A 19027-nucleotide genomic window follows, 5' to 3' on the forward strand; every position below is an offset into this window, starting at 1 on the left:
CAAATCAGCTCTTCAACACATCTTTTATTTTTTTTTTTCTTCAACAAATCTTAAAGGATCTTCTCTAGACAGGAAACACAGGAAAGGTGTATAAACTTGAGCCCAAAAAACCCAAAGTAAATGGCAATGGGATCATACTTATCAATAATTACCTTAAATGTAAATGGGTTGAATGCCCCAACCAAAAGACAAAGACTGGCTGAATGGATACAAAAACAAGACCCCTATATATGTTGTCTACAAGAGACCCACCTCAAATGTAGAGACACATACAGACTGAAATGAAGGGCTGGAAAAAGATATTCCACGCAAGTGGAGACCAAAATAAAGCAAGAGTAGCAATACTCATATCAGATAAAATAGACATTGAAATATAGGCTGTGAAAAGAGAAAAAGAAGGACACTACATAATGATCAAAGGATCACTCCAAGAAGAAGATATAACAATTATAAATATATATTCATCCAACATAGGAACACTGCAATATGTAAGGCAAATGCTGACAAGTATGAAAGGGGAAATTAACAACACAATAATAGTGGGAGACTTTAATACCCCACTCACACCTATGGATAGATCAACTAAACAGAAAATTAGCAAGGCAACACAAACTTTAATGATACAATGGACCAGTTAGACCTAATTGATATCTAAAGGACATTTCACCCCAAAACAATGAATTTCACCTTTTTCTCAAGTGCACACAGAACCTTCTCCAAGATAGATCACATCCTGAGCCATAAATCTAGCCTTGGTAAATTCAAAAAAATTGAAATCATATCAAGCATCTTTTCTTATCACAATGCAGTAAGATTAGATATCAACTACAGGAAAAAAACTATTAAAAATTCCAACATGGAGGCTACACAACACACTTCTGAATAACCAACAAATCACAGAAGAAATCAAAAAAGAAATCAAAATATGTACAGAAACGAATGAAAATGAAAACACAACAACCCAAAACCTATGGATTCAGTAAAAGCAGTGCTAAGGCGAAGGTTCATAGCAATACAAGCCTACCTTAAGAAACAGGAGAGAAATCAAATAAATAACCTAACTCTACACCTGAAGCAACTAGAAAAGGAAGAAATGAAGCACCCCAGGGTTAGTAGAAGGAAAGAAATTATAAAAATTAGGGTAGAAATAAATGCAAAAGAAACAAAGGAGACCATAGCCCAAATCAACAAAGCCTACAGGTGGTTCTTTGAGAAGATAAAATAGACAAACCATTATCCAGCCTCATCAAGAAACAAAGGGAGAAGAATCAAATCAACAAAATTAGAAATGAAAATGGAGAGATCACAACAGACAACACAGAAATACAAAGGATCATAAGAGACTACTATCAGCAACTATATGCCAATAAAATGGACAACTTGGAAGAAATGGACAAATACTTAGAAAAGTGTAACTTTTCAAAACTGAACCAGGAAGAAATAGAAAATCTTAACAGACCCATCACAAGCACAGAAATTGAAACAGTAATCAGAAATCTTCCAGCAAACAAAAGCCCAGGACCAGATGGCTTCACAGATGAATTCTACCAAAAATTTAGAGAAGAGCTAACACCTATCTTGCTCAAACTCTTCCAGAAAATTGCAGAGGAAGGTAAACTTCCAAACTCATTCTATGAGGCCACCATCACCCTAATACCAAAACCAGACAAAGATGCCAAAAAAAGAAAACTACAGGCCAATATCATCGATGAACATAGATGCAAAAATCCTTAACAAAATTCTAGCAAACAGAATCCAACAACATATTAAAAAGATCATACATCATGACCAAGTGGGCTTTATCCCAGGGATGCAAGAATTCTTCACGATTCACAAATCAATGTGATACACCACATTAACAAATTGAAAGATAAAAATCATATGATCATCTCAATAGAGGCAGAGAAAGCCTATGACAAAATTCAAGATCGATTTAAGATAAAAACCCTCCAGAAAGCAGGAATAGAAGGAACATACCTCAACATAATAAAAGCCATATATGATAAACCCACAGCAAAAATTATCCTCAATGCTGAAAAATTGAAAGCATTTCCCCTAAAGTCAGGAACAAGACAGGGGTGCCCACTCTCACCACTACTATTCAACATAGTTTTGGAAGTTTTAGCCACAGCAATCAGAGAAGATGAAGAAATAAAAGGAATCCAGATTGGAAAAGAAGAAGTAAGACTCTCACTGTTTGCAGATAACATGATCCTCTACGTAGAAAACCCTAAAGACTCTACCAGAAAATTACTTGAGCTAATCAATGAATATAGTAAAGTTGCAGGATATTAAATTAACAAACAGAAATCCCTTGCATTCCTATACACTAACAATGAGAAAAACAGAAAGAGAAATTAAGGAAACAATTCCATTCACCAACGAAAATAATAAAATACTTAGGAATAATTCTACCTAAAGAAACAAAATACCTATATATAGAAAACTATAAAACACTGATGAAAGAAATCAAAGAGGACACAAATAGATGGAGAAATATACCGTGCTCGTGGATTGGAAGAATCAATACAGTGAAAATGAGTATACTACCAAAGCAATCTATAGATTCAATGCAATCACTATCAAGCTACCATTGATAAAAATATCAATGGTATTTTTCAGAGAATTAGAACAAATAATTTCACAATTTGTATGGAAACACAAAAAACCTTGAATAGCCTAAGCAATCTTGAGAAAGAAGAATGGAACTGGAGGAATCAACCTGACTGACTTCGGGCTATACTACAAAGCCACAGTCATCAAGACAGTATGGTACTGCCACAAAGACAGAAATATAGATCAGTGGAACAAAATAGAAAGCCCAGAGATAAATCCACGCACATATGGACACCTTATCTTTGACAAAGGAGGCAAGAATATACAATGGATTAAAGACAATCTCTTTAACAAGTGGTGCTGGGAAAACTGGTCAACCACTTGTAAAAGAATGAAACTAGACCACTTTCTAACACCATACACAAAAATAAATTCAAAATGGATTAAAAATCTAAACGTAAGACCAGAAACTATAAAACTCCTAGAGGAGAACATAGGCAAAACACTCTCTGACATACATCACACCAGGATCCTCTATGACCCACCTCCCAGAATATTGGAAATAAAAGCAAAAATAAACAAATGGGGCCTAATTAAACTTAAAAGCTTCTTCACAACAAAGGAAACTATAAGCAAGGTGAAAAGACAGCCTTCAGAATGGGAGAAAATAATAGCAAATGAAGCAACTGACAAACAACTAATCTCAAAAATATACAAGCAACTCCTGCAGCTCAATTGCATAAAAATAAATGACCCAATCAAAAAGTGGCCCAAAGAACTAAACAGACATTTCTCCAAAGAAGACATACAGATGGCTAACAAACACATGGAAAGATGCTCAACATCACTCATTATCAGAGAAATGCAAGTCAAATCCATGATGAGGTACCATCTCATCCCAGTCAGAATGGCTGCCATCCAAAAATCTACAAACAAAAAATGGTGGAGAGGGTGTGGAGAAAAGGGAACTCTCTTACACTGCTCGTGGGAATGCAAACTAGTACAGCCACTTTGGAGAACAGTGTGGAGATTCCTTAAAAAGCTGGAAATAGAACTGCCGTATGACCCAGCAATCCCACTGCTGGGCATACACACCAAGGAAACCAGAATTGAAAGAGACATGTGTACCCCAACGTTCATCACAGCACTGTTTACAATAGCCAGGACATGGAAGCAACCTAGATGTCCATTAGCAGAGGAGTGGATAAGAAAGCTGTGGTACATTTACACAATGGAATATTACTCAGCTATTAAAAAGAATGTATTTGAATCAGTTTTAATGAGGTAGATGAAACTGGAGCCTATTATACAGAGCAAAGTAAGCCAGAAAGAAAAACACCAATACAGTATACTAATGCTATATATGGAATTTAGAAAGATGGTTAACAATTACCCTATATGCGAGACAGCAAAAGAGACACAGATGTATAGTACAGTCTTTTGGACTCTGTGGGAGAAAGCGAGGGTGGGATAATCTGAGAGAATAGCATTGAAACATGTATATTATGAAACAGATTGCCAGGCCAGGTTCAACGCCTGAGACAGGGTGGTCAGGGCTGGTGCACTGGGACATCCCAGAGGGATGGAATGGGGAGGGAGGTGGGAGGGCGGTTCAGGATGGGGAACACATGTAAACCCATGGCTGATTCATGTTAATGTATGGCAAAAACCACTACAATATTGTAAAGTAATTAGCCTCCAAGTAAAATAAATAAAAAAGAAAAAATAAAAAAGAAAGACATCCCATGATCATGGATTGGACGATTTAATATTCTTAACCTAGCAATAATACTCCCCAAATTGACCTACAGATTCAACAGAATTCCTATCAAAATCCCAGCTGGCTTTTTTTTTTTTGCAGAAATTTACAGTATGACCCTACAATTATTATGCAAATGAAAGGGGCAATCTTGAAAAAGAACAAAGTTGGAAGATAACACTATTTGAATTCAAAACTTACTAAAAAGTGACAGGAATCAAGACAGTGTGGTAACCACATAAGCATAGACATATATCAATGGAATAATACTGAAAGTACATAAATAAGTCCTAACAATATAGTTAACCAATTTCTGACAAGAGTGCCAAGACAATTCAATTTTCAACAAATGGTACTAGGACAACTGCACACCCACAGGCAAAAGAACGGAACTGGACTCCTTCCTTATACCACACAAAAATTAATTCCAAATTAACTCCATAGACTTAAGTGTAAGAGTTAAAACAATAAAGCTCTTTTAAAAAATCTTAACAAGTTAGGCAAAACCTTAGATGCAATACCAAAAGCATATGTAACAACAGAAAAATATATTGGACTTTATAAAAATTAAACATTTTCTGTTTGAAAGGATACAATTAAGAAAATGAGAAGACAACTGATAGGAGAAAATAGATGCATATCCCACATCTGATAAGGGACTAATATCTAAAATATACAAAGGACTTTTAAAATTCAATCATAAAAACAAAAATCCAAGTAAAAATGGTCTGAGGATCTGAATAGACATTTTTCCAAAGATATACAAATGGTCAATAAGCATATAAGAAAATATTCAATGTCATTAGGCATCAGAGAAATGCAAATCAAAACCACAATGAGATACCACTTACCATGGAGACTCCAAAATTCCTCTTAAAGGGTAAATGTATAGATATGGAGAACAGGAAGGAGCCATACAAACACCAGAAACAAACTCATATATGCAGGAAAGTAATATGTGATTGAGTTGGTATTGTAAATTAGCAAAGAGATGAACTACTCAATGAATGGTCTGGTAACAATTAGCTATCTATTGGAAGAAAAATCAAACTGGATCCACATGCAATACATACAAAAATAATTCTAGAGAAAGTAAAAACCTAAGCAAAAAAAGTCTATAAATGTGACAAAAGAAAAATATGTGTTGTTATATTTTTATAATATATCACTATTAAGCAAGAGAACATAATTAATATTATTTAGAAATATTATTAAGACCTAAATCCTAATAAGCAAAAAGAGGAAGAGTTGATACATTAAATAAAAATTTAAAAACTTTATAAAGCACCATAAATAAAACTAAATGACAAACAACAGAGTAGGAGAAAATGTTTGCAATGTTTATAAAAGACAAAAGATTATTTTCCAGAAGACCTAAAGAACTCCCACAAAGCAGTAAGAGAGATGTACATAAAGAATCACACTCAGGATGTACACTATAATTCTGTTTTAATATAAAAAAATTGACAACCTCAGCCCTCATCAATTGAGGTAGAGCTAAGTTAGAATAAATTCCCATTATCTAATAGTTAAAAGAATGAGGTATATAGACCTTTTGACATTAAAAGTTCTAGTGTTACCATAAAAACAATCAAGCTTCACAGTATACACACCTTGATCCCATTCATATTTTAAAATAGATTTATGGCTGTGTTCAAAAAGGCTACACACCTGGCTACTAATTTTCTCTCTAGAGAGAAGAGGTTGGAACGGGAGGAACTACTGGAGGATATTTTTATTCAATATACCTCTACACTGTTTGAATATTTTACAATGACAATATTACCTAGTCAACTAAATTTAATAACCTGTAACTGGAAATACATGTGAAAACATAGTAATTAAGAGTCACCTAGAAGTCTAGTATCCAGAACACCAATCATTTATTACTGGTGTATTTTCTTCCAGCTTTATGATTGTAGATTTCTTAAAAATATCACCTTGTATCTAAAATTTACAGCCTTTAATGAGGACTTCCCCTTTGGAAAAAAATCCTCCTCATCTACTGATCATTTCATTCTACTGACCATACAATGTATACATTGTATTCGCCTAAGTTATTAAGAAAAGTTTTTCATTTGTTGTTCAGGGCTTCGTGATGAGAGAATTGTCCTTAAATGGCAGACTTTCTACCGATGATCTTTATTAACATTTATGGACTATAGTCACTGACCTAACTGTGGTCACAGGAACTGAACTAACTACTTTTTTCTTATCCTAAATATGGGAACTTTAAAATAAACCACTTCTGCCTCATTAGACTCAATCAGATAAATGAGTACAGCACTTAGTACTGTACTCAATAAACACTGTACTCTCTAACATTACAAAGGAGATAGTTGTTCTAGGTAGAACTTTTCTCCACAGAAGACTGTAAATATCTTGCAACCCTGTACTCACTATGATCTAAGCTCGAGTTTATATTTAGAGTCATTCTGAAGGCTGTACCATTACTAGCACAAGCACGCAATAAACACCAAGTGCTGTGAGTATTGTACCTTATTTCAGAAGAAAAGTACATAGTAGTGACTTCTATAACCATAAATTTAGAAATACACATCAATTAGTAGATCACACCAATGTGAATGAACTTAATGCCATTGGACTGCATACTTAAAATGGCAAAAATGGTAAACTTTATATATTATGTTTATTTTACCACAGTGAAAAATTTGAAAAGCTATACTGATTAAAAGAGCATATAATAAAACTCATTTTTTATTTGATATTTTGACTGACTAATTGAAGCAGGTTACTAGAAATTGCAGATCAAGCCCAATCCAGCAAGTCAGCAATGAGGTATGATCTGTATGTCGCTATTAAATAAGCATTCTAGATTCATTCTAAGATTCATTTTCACCTCTTCTAAAATCTAGGGTTTCAAAAGTTTTCTACTTACTTTTATTTCTTACATGTAGGTCACCCAAGGTTTACTTTGCAGATAGGTGTAAAAAGAACAAATACAGTCTTTTTACTACCATGGAGCTCCTGAATAAGAGTGGAGCCCATGTTTGAGATATTCATTCACAAGACCCTAATATATCCTATGAAATCCCATTATTCAAAATGTAAATCTCTAACATTACAAAGGAGATAGTTGTTCTAGGTAGATCTTTTCTCCACCGAAGACTGTAAGTATCTTGCAACCCTGTAGTCACTATGATCTAAAGTGAAGTCGCTCAGTCGTGTCCAACTCTTTGGGACCCCATGGACTGTAGCCTATCAGGCTCCTCCGTCCATGGGATTTTCCAGGCAAGAATGCTGGAGTGGATTACCATTTCCTTCTCCAGGGGAATCTTCCTGACCCAGGAATTGAACCCGGGTCTCCCGCATTGCGGGCAGACACTTTACCATCTGAGCTACCAGGGAAGCCCATGGTGGCTATGATCTAAGCTAGAGTTTATATTTAGAGTCATTCTGAAGATTGTACTATTACTAGTTCCACGCAGCTGAATGAGTCTGTAAATTAATGGAGCAGATAAGCAGATATACTATTAAAAAAAAAAAACTTGTTGAGAATTTCTTAGAGCTTTAAACTGTGAATGTTCTTTCTTTCTCTTTCCTTATAAGTGGAAGGAATGTATTTGATATCAGAAATATTGATAGGAAAGCTAAAAGCAAAGTCTCTGATTTTCAAGATCATATTTCGTGTATTAATGATTAAACACCTTTGAGGAATAACAGGGAAAATATAAAGCTTTATGAAAAGTTCTTGTGCCTAGTGATATAGCACCTACCAAGGAGATTAGTTTATTTCTAATCTATTCCTAGAAAACAAATGTAGCTGAAGTTATCTTTTTCTGTCACTGACTTATTCCACGTGTTACTTTCCACCCATTAGCAATGATTTACAAAAAAATTACATACTATATCAAACTCATTCCCTCTTTTTCTAATCAATTTTTTAAATTGATTTTTACATGTTGTTTTTAGTAAAAGTAACACTAATTCCCAGAATTTTAAATAAAGTTGTTTGAAACATTAAAAATTATGGCCTCATAAAAAGGCACAGCTTCCTTCTCAAAAATTGGGATTAAAAAAAGGCTAAAATGCCCAATACCAAGATGGAATTTCTCCAATATAAACTGGTTGACTTCTTAGTCCAAAATATGCTTCTACATCGCAGTAATTTTAGGCAGTTGTAAAGGAAAAGGGGATACGTGATGAAACTAACAGCAAAAGTTCACCAACTTACTGAAAGCAATTTGGCCCAAATACAGTGGCAAGATTGTGAACATTCATGCGGTTCTGCACATGGTGCTTGGCTACTTTCGTCAAGAACTGGCAAAGGTACTTGAGGAGGCAGTAGTGGGTATCTGGCAGCTCTTCTATTAAGGCTCTTAAGTTACTCTCTTGAGCATCATTTCTGTCTTCTGGAAAAAAAAAAGAAGAAAAATTGTTCTCAGGTATATTTTACAGTAGTAAAAAAGATACACAAGTACAATATATCCCAACATTTAATTCAGAAATCATTCCCAGGGACTGAGATGTGACATTATAAAGAGGCATTTTTGCTTTTTCTTTGATCCTCAAGCATTTAATTTTCAAGAATAACTGACTTATTCAAGACATCCTGAAAACCACAAGCTTTTTATTCAGTGAATAAAATAGGTTGGTATTTCAATTCTGTGTTTTCTTGCCACAAATTAAGATAACGGCTGGACTTTTATCCATAGCACATCTTCCATTTCATTTTTGCCTTCAAGTCTGTTAAAAACAAGAATCGCTTGGTTGAAAAAACTTGATGTAAGAGACCTACCTGGATCACCATGAGTGACACTGAACTCAATAATCAGGGGTCTTGTGCATAGAGAAAATGGAAAGAATCTTTAAATTTTTAAGGAGATTTTTAATCACCCACATGTCACAGATTTTAGAATTTGATATATGCTTCATATAAAAATCTAATAACTTTGTGTGTGCCTAGTTGCTCAGCTGGATTGAGCATATCTGACTCTTTTCGACCCTTTGAACTGTAGCCTGCCAGGATCCAAGGATTTCCTAAGCAAGAATACTGGAGTGGGTTACCATTTCCTCCTCCAAGAGATCTTCCCGACCCAGTGATTAAACCCTAGTCTTCTGTGTCTCCTGCATTGCAGGCAGATTCTTTACCCACTGAGCCACTGGGGAAGCCCTAATAACCTTGTATGAAGCCAAAAACATCCAGCAATGTACCAAAATTCACTAGGCAGACATGTGAAAAGTTTCCCTCAATTCTCAGAGATTTGTTTTGTCGATATTTAAATAGTAAAGTTGCTATCTTAAGTAATTCTGTATACTACTTTCTATCAGAGGGACAAACAAATCCTTTACAGAAGATACTTTCAGGGAATAATGACAATCTATCAGAGATCAAATTGTCAACATCTGTTGGATCATCAAAAAAGCAAGACAGTTCCAGGAAAAAAATCTATTTCTGATTTATTGACTATGCCAAAGCCTTTGACTGTGTGGATCACAATAAACTGTGGAAAATTCTTCAAGAGATGGGAATATCAGACCACCTGACCTGCCTCTTGAGAAACGTGTATGCAGGAAAGGAAGCAACAGTTAGAACTGGACATGGAACAACAGACTGGTTCCAAATAGGAAAAGGAGTACGTCAAGGCTGTATATTATCACCCTGTTTATTTAACTTCTATGCAGAGTACATCATGAGAAATGCAGGGCTGGAAGAAGCACAAGCTGGAATCCAGATTGCCAGGAGAAATATCAATCACCTCAGATATGCAGATGACACCACCCTTATGGCAGAAAGTGAAAAGAACTAAAGAGCCTCTTGATGAAAGTGAAAGAGGAAAGTGAAAAAGTTGGCTTAAAGCTCAACATTCAAAAAATTAAGATCATGGCATCCGGTCCCATCACTTCATGGCAAATAGATGGGGAAAAAATGGAAACAGTGGCTGACTTTATTTTTCTGGGCTCCAATATCACTGCAGATGGTGATTGCAGCCATGAAATTAAAAGATGCTTACTCCTTGGAAGGAAAATTATGACCAACCTAGACAACATATTCAAAAGCAGAGACATTACTTTGCCAACAAAGGTCTGTCTAGTCAAGTCTATGGTTTTTCCAGTGGTCACGTATGGATGTGAAAGTTGGACTGTGAAGAAAGCTGAGCGGCGAAGAATTGATGCTTTTCAACTGTGGTGCTGGAGAAGACTTTTGAGAGTCCCTTGGACTGCAAGGAGATCCAACCAGTCCGTCCTAAAGGAGACCAGTCCTGGGTGTTCATTGGAAGGACTGATGTTGAACCTGAAAACTCCAACACTTTGGCCACCTGATGTGAAGAGCTGACTCTGATGCTGGGAAAGATTGAGGGCAGGAAGAGAAGGGGACAACAGATGATGAAATGGTTGGATGGCATCACTGACTCAATGGACATGGGTTTGGGTGGACTCCGGGAATTGGTGATGGACAGGGAGCCTAGCATACTACAGTTCATGGGGTTGCAAAGAGTCGGACACGACTGAGCAACTGTACTGAACTGAATATTTAACACACATTGGATTCTTTAATTTAGATAGGCCAGCTGCTCCAGCAATTCAATAGTGTAAGAAACAGAAAAGTGAGGCAAGTAAGATGCAAAGGAAGAAGAGTGTCGGCATTACAGATACATAGGTAATGTCCAATAGCAGGAAGTGAAAACACAGAAAGTCATAGATTGCCACTGACAGTGGCTGTAGACCACAGGATAAGAATGCAGGCTAGGAAGCAGGTTTAGCTACCTACTACTTTTGTGACCTCAGACTCTTCACTGCACTGTTGCCTTATTTTTAAGGCTAATATCAACTGGAGAAGGCAATGGCAGCCCACTCCAGTACTCTTGCCTGGAAAATCCCATGGATGGAGGAGCCTGGTAGGCTGCAGTCCGTGGGGTCGCTAAGAGTCGGACATGACTGAGCGACTTCCCTTTCACTTTTCACTTTCATGCATTGGAGAAGGAAATGACAACCTACTGCAGTGTTCTTGCCTGGAGAGTCCCAGGGATGGGGTAGCCTGGTGGGCTGCCGTCTATGGGGTCACGCAGAGTCGGACACGACTGAAGCGACTTAGCAAAAAATGCAAATCAACTATGAAACAGGGTTGTGATGAGGATTAAATGAGTTGACACTTGCAGAGTATTTAAAACCAAGTAGGTGACACATACTAAGTGCTATGTTAAGTGTTTGTTAAATAAGCAAAGTAATGTTTTGCTTTACCTTCATTACCTTGGTTTTATGAATGCAGTGAGGTTTCAGTGAAATGTCTTTTAATAGGAACCCATTTCACCCTTATGAATGTTAGAATAAGTGATGCTGTCAAAAATAGCAATGCTGAAAATGTATAGATGTCCCCTCTTTGGTAGAATCATATTGGAGAACATTCTATTTATGACTGGAATAACTCCATTTCTTATTGATCACAAACAATGTGATCCAGTAAACTATAATTTCAGGGCAAATAGATCTCTTGATACTAGAAATTATTCATATTAAGTTTTTTGGCTGTGCTGGCTGGTCTTATCTCCAGTTGCCGTGAGCAGGGACTACTCTCTAGTTGGGGTGCGCAGGCTTCTCATTGCAGTGGCTTCTCTTGCTGCAGAGAACAGGCTCTAGGGCATGAGGGCTTCACCAGCTGTTTCACGCGGGCTCATCAGTGTGGCTCCTGGGCTCCAGAGCATAGGCCCAAAAGCTATGGCACATGGGGCTTAGTTGCTCAATGACATGTGGGATCTTCCCGGACCAGGCATTGAACCTGTGTCTCCTGCAATGGCAGGCAGATTCTTTACACTGAACCACTGGGAAAACCCATTTTTTAAAAAAAAGTCATATCCAAATATTTTGATACTCCATAAAGATGTGGTATGTTGCATATTATCACATCATTTTCCACTGTACTATGATCTTGCCTAGTAGAAATACATAAGAAATGGAAATAATTGTTTGGAGTGATTAAAAATGAATTGATAACTATCCATTTCTCATACCTTTATATTATAAAGATAAATATGAACGAAGAGGGGCTTCCCTGGTGGTTTAGGGTAGAGAATCTATCTGCCAATGCAGGAGACACAGGTTTGATCCCTGATCTGGAAAGATTCCACATGCTGCTGAGCACCTAAGCCCATGCACCACAACTACTGAGCCTGGGCTCTAGAGCTCGAGAGCCACAACTACTGAAGCCCACACGCCCTAACGCCTGTGATCCACAAAGAAGCCACCGCATTAAGAAGCGTGTGCACTACAACTAGAGAGTAGCCCTGCTAGTTGCAGCTAAAGAAAAGCCCGCATAGCAAGGAAGATGCAGCACAGTCAAAGTAAATACATAAAACAAAACAAAAAAGAAACTAACAGAAAATGTACTCCTATTTGCCTTTTCTTCCTTATGGTGACTAAGGCAAAGTGAGTCTGGATGTTTTCATGGGTGTGTGCTCTCTTTCAAAAATGTGGATTAATTCCCAGCATTTCAGGGTATAAGCAACAGCTTTCCAACAGTGTTGACAATGGACATCTGGCCGCCCTTCTGGCTCTGAAATGAAACTTCAAACCCTATGGCAGGCAATGTGTGAAGACACTAGATCAAAAAAAAATATTTAAAATAGTTAGGAATTTATGACATCTTTGAAAAGCAGCAGTACTTTGATGATTTACTTCCACTATTTTGAAATATAATGAGTAATTTCCCAGGAAATAAAACTGACCAAAAAATGGGAAGGGAGACATCTATTCAGAGAATCTCCAACTTAACAAAATACCATGAAATCCTTCATGGCATGAATGAAAAAATCACTAAATATGGTCTCCAAAAGCAAAAATAAGTATGATGGGGAAAATATATGTATCTCCTCCTACCCACAAGCATTCCCGCTTCCTCTGATGGAAGACAGATTCACTGGTTCACTCTACTTCAGCGGCTCTGACACAGTGCACCACACTTGGACCTTAATATTCATAATTTACCTCCTGAGTCTTTGTTCAAACATATCGGCAGTGAAGTAAAGACTTTATTAGCATAATATTTCTTTTCATACCAAATAATTACATGAGACGTGAGTTAAGATCCCTGAGTTGGGAAGATCCCCTGGAGGAGGGCATGGTAACCCACTCTAACATTCTTGCCTAGAGAATGCCATGGACAGAGGAGCCTGGCAGGTTATAGTCAGACACGACTCAAGCAACTTAGCACCCACAATAATACTGAGGATCTGCAATTTATACTGCTTTTCCAGAAATCTGGGGTAAATATCATCTTTACTGCCCACCTGCAGCTATCCCACAGATAAGTCTTCCTCCATATAAGATTAATAACTGCTCCACACATTTATAATGTCCAGCCTAGCACTGAGTAAGCAAGTATGGGTGCAAATGTGCCTAAGAAGATGCCTTTTGATGTTTTCTAGAAACAAAGTTCATAATAACTATTATTCAATAACTATTATTGTTTGCATTACTTTTTGATTCACGGATACCTAAATATAATAAAGAGTACCGTATTCATTCACATCCTTACGTTTATACTGGTTGTGACAATGTCTCAAGGTCTCACATCATAAATAAGAATGAGCAGGGCTTCTATCTTGGGCACACTTATTCCTAATGTATACTTATCCACACTATGTGTGGTGTTGATCACATGCTTTCTGTGTGTCTGACTGTCTCTAACACCAGGGATACAGCACTAAACAAAATAAACATCATGCTTTCATTAAGCATATTCTATTTGGGGAAAGAGGGACACGACTGAGCAACTATGCACTGTACAATGCAGATATATTAAAATATTTTAACTGTTTCAGAAAAGTGTGGTTACTTCTAGAACCAAATTGGAATAAAAATTAGGATGTGTATAATTTATGAACCCAAAGAGCTTAAAAAAACTTTGTACATGAAATAATGGTTAATAATTGAAACAGACATCATTTTCCCTAATATCAATCTCTTCCTAGGAGAAGAACTAACTTTTTCTATTAGTGAAAAGTGCCATTTCAAATTATTCATGTTTCTTACAATATTTTCATTATTGGCTGAATGTGACCCGTTTTTTTTGTTGTTGTTGTTTTTTTAACCTAAACCATGAACAAAAAACTAGCACCCAGTATGTGTGGTATACAGGTAAATGACTCAGCAGTTGAAGAAAACTGTACAACCAGAACTTCTGTTCCAGATTAGGTAGCAAACACTGAAGCATGTGACAAGTATTTGCTCTCATTAAAAAGAGATTACAATCATAATCAGCAATAATGGACCTAATCACGGGATGGCACCCTACTCTTATCTGGACATTCCTCCTAGTGCTTGTCATGTGCTTTGACTTTTTGATGGCCAGGAAGTTATACTGTACATACAATCTTAGCCTCAAGCAGAAGAAAAAAAAAACAACAACAACAATTGGCAAAATGCTAATCTCTACTACAATATATCTCAGGGCCATGGGAAGGTCAGCTATTAAAAGAACCAAAATATTTAGCTTCATGGTGCCAGATTATTGAAGTAGCTTTTTATTTCCTCATTAATGCTCACACAAGGATTTATGAAAATGTGCTAATCTATTAGAACAGGGAGTTGATGCTGACTCGGAAGCTAGAGAAAGGCCGCTAGCTCAGGAATGTGGACCGCCTCCAGAAAGAGAAGCCAGCAAAAATCAGGGACTGCAGCCTCACAGCCACTTAGAACTGAAAGCTCCCCAAAACTCAATGAGCCTGGAAGCAAGAACTCGGGCCGACACCTTGGTTTGGACCTTGTGAGAGCTGAAGAAGAGAAACCAGCTGAGCCTACACAGTCCTCATAGGACAATGAGACAGCAGCACGTGATGTTTTAAGCCACTATGTTTCTGGTAATGTGCCACAGCGGCACTAGCCATCGCACACATCCCCAGCTAGACATGACTAGACGGAAACAGAGACCTTCATTAACTTTTCCATGTTCATACAACTACCAAGCAGCCAAGCTGCAACTCAAATCCTGGCAGTCTGACCTCAGAGCATAGGCTCTGATCAGTGCATGCCTACAAAGCTCACTTATGAGTATCGCTATCACACAGAACCTAGCACACCGTCTCAAATATGTCAGTATTTAAATGTTTCTTGAATCAACAAATAAATAAGCAGAACTGGTGAGGAGTAGTAGGAAACTACTCCTGGGAGTAGGAATCTCCATTCATTTACAATCAAATATAACATCTTAGGTCCCGGGGTATATGTGGGGAACAGCATTTTAATAAAAGACTCTTAAGAATTTCTGGGCACAAAATGCTTCATAAAACAACTAAGAATAAACAAAACACGAATTCTGTTTTTTTATAAACATGCAGAAGAATGGGGAAAATCATCATAAAATGCCAGCTATCCTGGATTAGACCGGGTTTTACCTCTGCATTTTATTTCTTGTGAGTGGAACCATGTCTTTTTAGAATGAGGAGAAGTATATATACATAATTCTATCCTATGATAGAATGGTATTTTTCCATGTGAAAGGAGAAGTTATATTTTTACAGCTCTCTTGCAACCCTTGCCCATGACAAAGTTCTCAAATCCTCACACAAATTTCTCAAAGGGCAGAATGATAATGTAACTAATAAAAATTAATAAATGACAACCTGTTCTTAGACGTTATTAATAAAACTACAAATCTTATCATTCTGATTAGCTCCTGCAAGATGTAGAGTTATGTTTATTGCCAAATTAGCCTGTATCTAGACTGACACTGCCACTCCCAGAATGGACCTGCATGGGAAAGCAAAGGCAAAGGGTGCAGGAAAAACAAGAACTAGATGATGCTTTACATTTCAGTCCTATAGCCAAAAATTAATGCTCAGTGACACCAAGTAGTACATCAGCAAATCTATGCTGCAGACATTCACTGAATGCCTGTCAGTGGAGATGAAGACATCAATTAAAAACATAGCAAGCATTTAAATATATATATATATTTGCTATAAATATATAGCAAAACTGGGAGCTCACATCTAGGCTAAATGTGAGACACAAGGGTGTAACAGCTGAAGATTTTGTTTATAATGTAGGAACGTCTATACACCAGAGAATGGGAAAAGCTATCATTCCAATATAGGAGGGGCAGCCTCCCACAGTGACGCTAATCTTCAAAACTACTGGCAATATTGCTGCCAATAAAACTTGGCTTTCTCCATAAAGCTAGTGCTATACTAAGTGGGCAAAGTACAGTAAGTATGTAGTTTCAGTGCAAATTGTGTTACTACTATTCTGCCTAATCCCCACTACTGAGCCAGCTGACACTATTGCTCAGCTGTAAGTGGACTGGACTTATTTGATGTCCTGTGACTTAAACCACTAGCCAGAGTTATTTAAGGTTGTTTTGGATGTCCCCTTCTTCCCCTGAAGTCTTCAAATTGTTTATAGACTCAGTGTAAAAGTTGACTCTGCTCATGGGCTCAGCAAAGCAAGGGTTCAGGACAGGGCTTAACACGGTTCTGGTACAGCTGCAGGTGGCTAGCAAGCTGGTCACTTGGCATCCCTTCAAACCAATACAATTTAAACAATAAACAAATTTTCAGTATTTTATGAATTGATTCTATTGATACAGGTTGTTTTACTTTTTTTTTTTTTTTTTAGTAAGTCCTAAGTTGGCTGTTCTCTCTTTTCGTCTTCCAGCTCAATCTAAATAAGACTTCTTCATGAAAGCATTCATGAAGAGTGCAGAATTTACTGAAGATTTCAGTCAGTTTGTGATAATTTATTCCAAAATCCCCCAACAGACATTGTTTTCATGGCCCTGGAGCTTCTGGATCTCTCTTTTTCCCCTTCAAGCCTATAATTTTCATGTTATTATAAAACTCTACCACCTGTACTATGAGGATAATGAAAATGAAAAACACAGACAATAACAGGTATTGTTGATGGTGTAAAGAAATTGAAACTTCCATTAAATGCTGATGAGAATGCAAAATAGTACAGCTACTTTGGAAAATTGTTTCTTAAAATGTTAAAGTCACCATTTGGCTCAGTAGTTTCACTCCTAGATAGATACTCAAGAGAAATGAACACATATGTCCATATAAGAATTTGTACATGAATGTTCATAGCAACATTATTCCTATGAGCCAACAGGTGAAAACAACCCAAATGCCCATCAATTAATGAATGAATAAATACAGTGCAGTATAGTCGTTCAATAGAATACTACCTAGCCATAAAGAAACAACACACTGATTTATGTTCCAAGATGGATGAATTTTGAAACTTACGCTAAGTGAAACAGGACAGTCACAAAAGACAATATATTGTGTGATTCCATTTATAAGAAATGGCCATAAAAGACAAACCTATATAGATGCAAGGAGATTAGTGTTTGCCTACGACTAGTAGGAGAGGAGGGGGGAAGTTGGGAAGGAATGGGGAGTATATGCTAATAGGCTTGGAGTTTCTTTGGGAATGATAAAAATATTTTAAAACCAGATAGTAGTGATGATTGCCCTCTCTGAATACATTAAATACCACTTTAAATTGTACACCTTATAAAGGTCAGTTTTATGGTATGTACATTGTACATCTCAAGAAAGAATAAGGTGATTCTGTTGACTTTAAAATCCAGTGTAGGAAAAAGTCTGAAGAAGAGAACTTTCCATTAAAGATGAGTTTATCTACTTTTCCTCTTCATATCTCACTAAGATGACAGGAATTTTTTAAGGTGTAAGCCATCAAGGATAAAGAGAACACAGCTGAAAAGACAAGAGTAAACCAAGGATTTCAGCAAATTTACATACACGCACATTCACAACACATACATACCTCAAGACCAGTTGTTCTAATGCAGAATAATTTTGCTCAGTCTTGACCTTTCCAAATTTGCATAATCCCACGCATTACTTAACACTATCTCACAGTGTCAAAGGCCATTAAGAGGAAAATATTTATATGTACTCAGTAAACCAAAGATCATCTAGCTACTAGGATCTACAACCTTAGAGACCATAGGGAATTATAAATAAGAAAGGCTTTTTTTCCTGTCACATGGATCTGGATGGAAGCAGGACTAACTGGAATATCATAAAAATGTATAAAGTCATGTGTGGAAACCTGCGTTTCCTGGCACCACGTTTTCGATTTATTCCAGTAGAGGTTTCACACATCTGAGTGACTGGCAGCTTGGGCAGATGGCAATGCTTTAATTCTGCTCTGTATTTAGGTCTTTACCCAGGACAAAATGCATAATTTATATATTTAGCATTGCTTATAGAAAACCTAAAACACACACACTGAAAATGCAAAGGGCTTAGACTTGGAGTTTAATATAATGATTGTTTTTCATAGAAACAAATGTGTGAGTTTAATAATTTTGAAAGGAAAGGAACTTCTCAGTAAGAAGGAATGAACCTAGGGAAGGAAATATTTCATTTTTCCTATGGTGCTCTTACTACCCAAGGGGTAATGACTTAATAACTAGTACATTATAATTTGCAAGGCAAAACCATTCAGCTCACATCAAACAATGCCAGTGACACTATGATATAGAATAGACAAAAGACAGCCTTAACTCAAACTTACCTAGTGAATTCCTCACGTAAGGAAAAAAAAAATAGTGCAAGGCTCAAGCCCCAAGTCAGCAAATGAAATAAGCTTTCTTTACAATCAGGCATTATGTTGATTAAGATAGTGTTACTAGGGTGGTTTTCTTACAAAAAACAGATGTAATCTAAATTATCAAAGCTCAAAAGCTAAAATTCAGAGGCACTTATCTCTCACACATTGTTT

The 19027-nt window shown here is 36.8% G+C and overlaps 1 protein-coding gene across 7 annotated transcripts in view; it reads right to left on the bottom strand.

The window, feature by feature from the left end:
* FAM13A (family with sequence similarity 13 member A) overlaps positions 1-19027 on the bottom strand; it is a 330402-nt gene that overhangs the window by 257566 nt on the left and 53809 nt on the right. For all 7 annotated transcript variants that reach the window (XM_055587622.1, XM_055587621.1, XM_055587620.1 and 4 more), the window contains exon 4: positions 8511-8688. In XM_055587622.1, the coding sequence (XP_055443597.1) occupies positions 8511-8688 (178 nt within the window). The remainder of the gene's footprint in view (positions 1-8510; positions 8689-19027) is intronic.

This window comes from Bubalus kerabau, chromosome 7 (genome assembly GCF_029407905.1).
Source record: "Bubalus kerabau isolate K-KA32 ecotype Philippines breed swamp buffalo chromosome 7, PCC_UOA_SB_1v2, whole genome shotgun sequence".
NCBI classification, from domain to species: domain Eukaryota; kingdom Metazoa; phylum Chordata; class Mammalia; order Artiodactyla; family Bovidae; genus Bubalus; species Bubalus kerabau.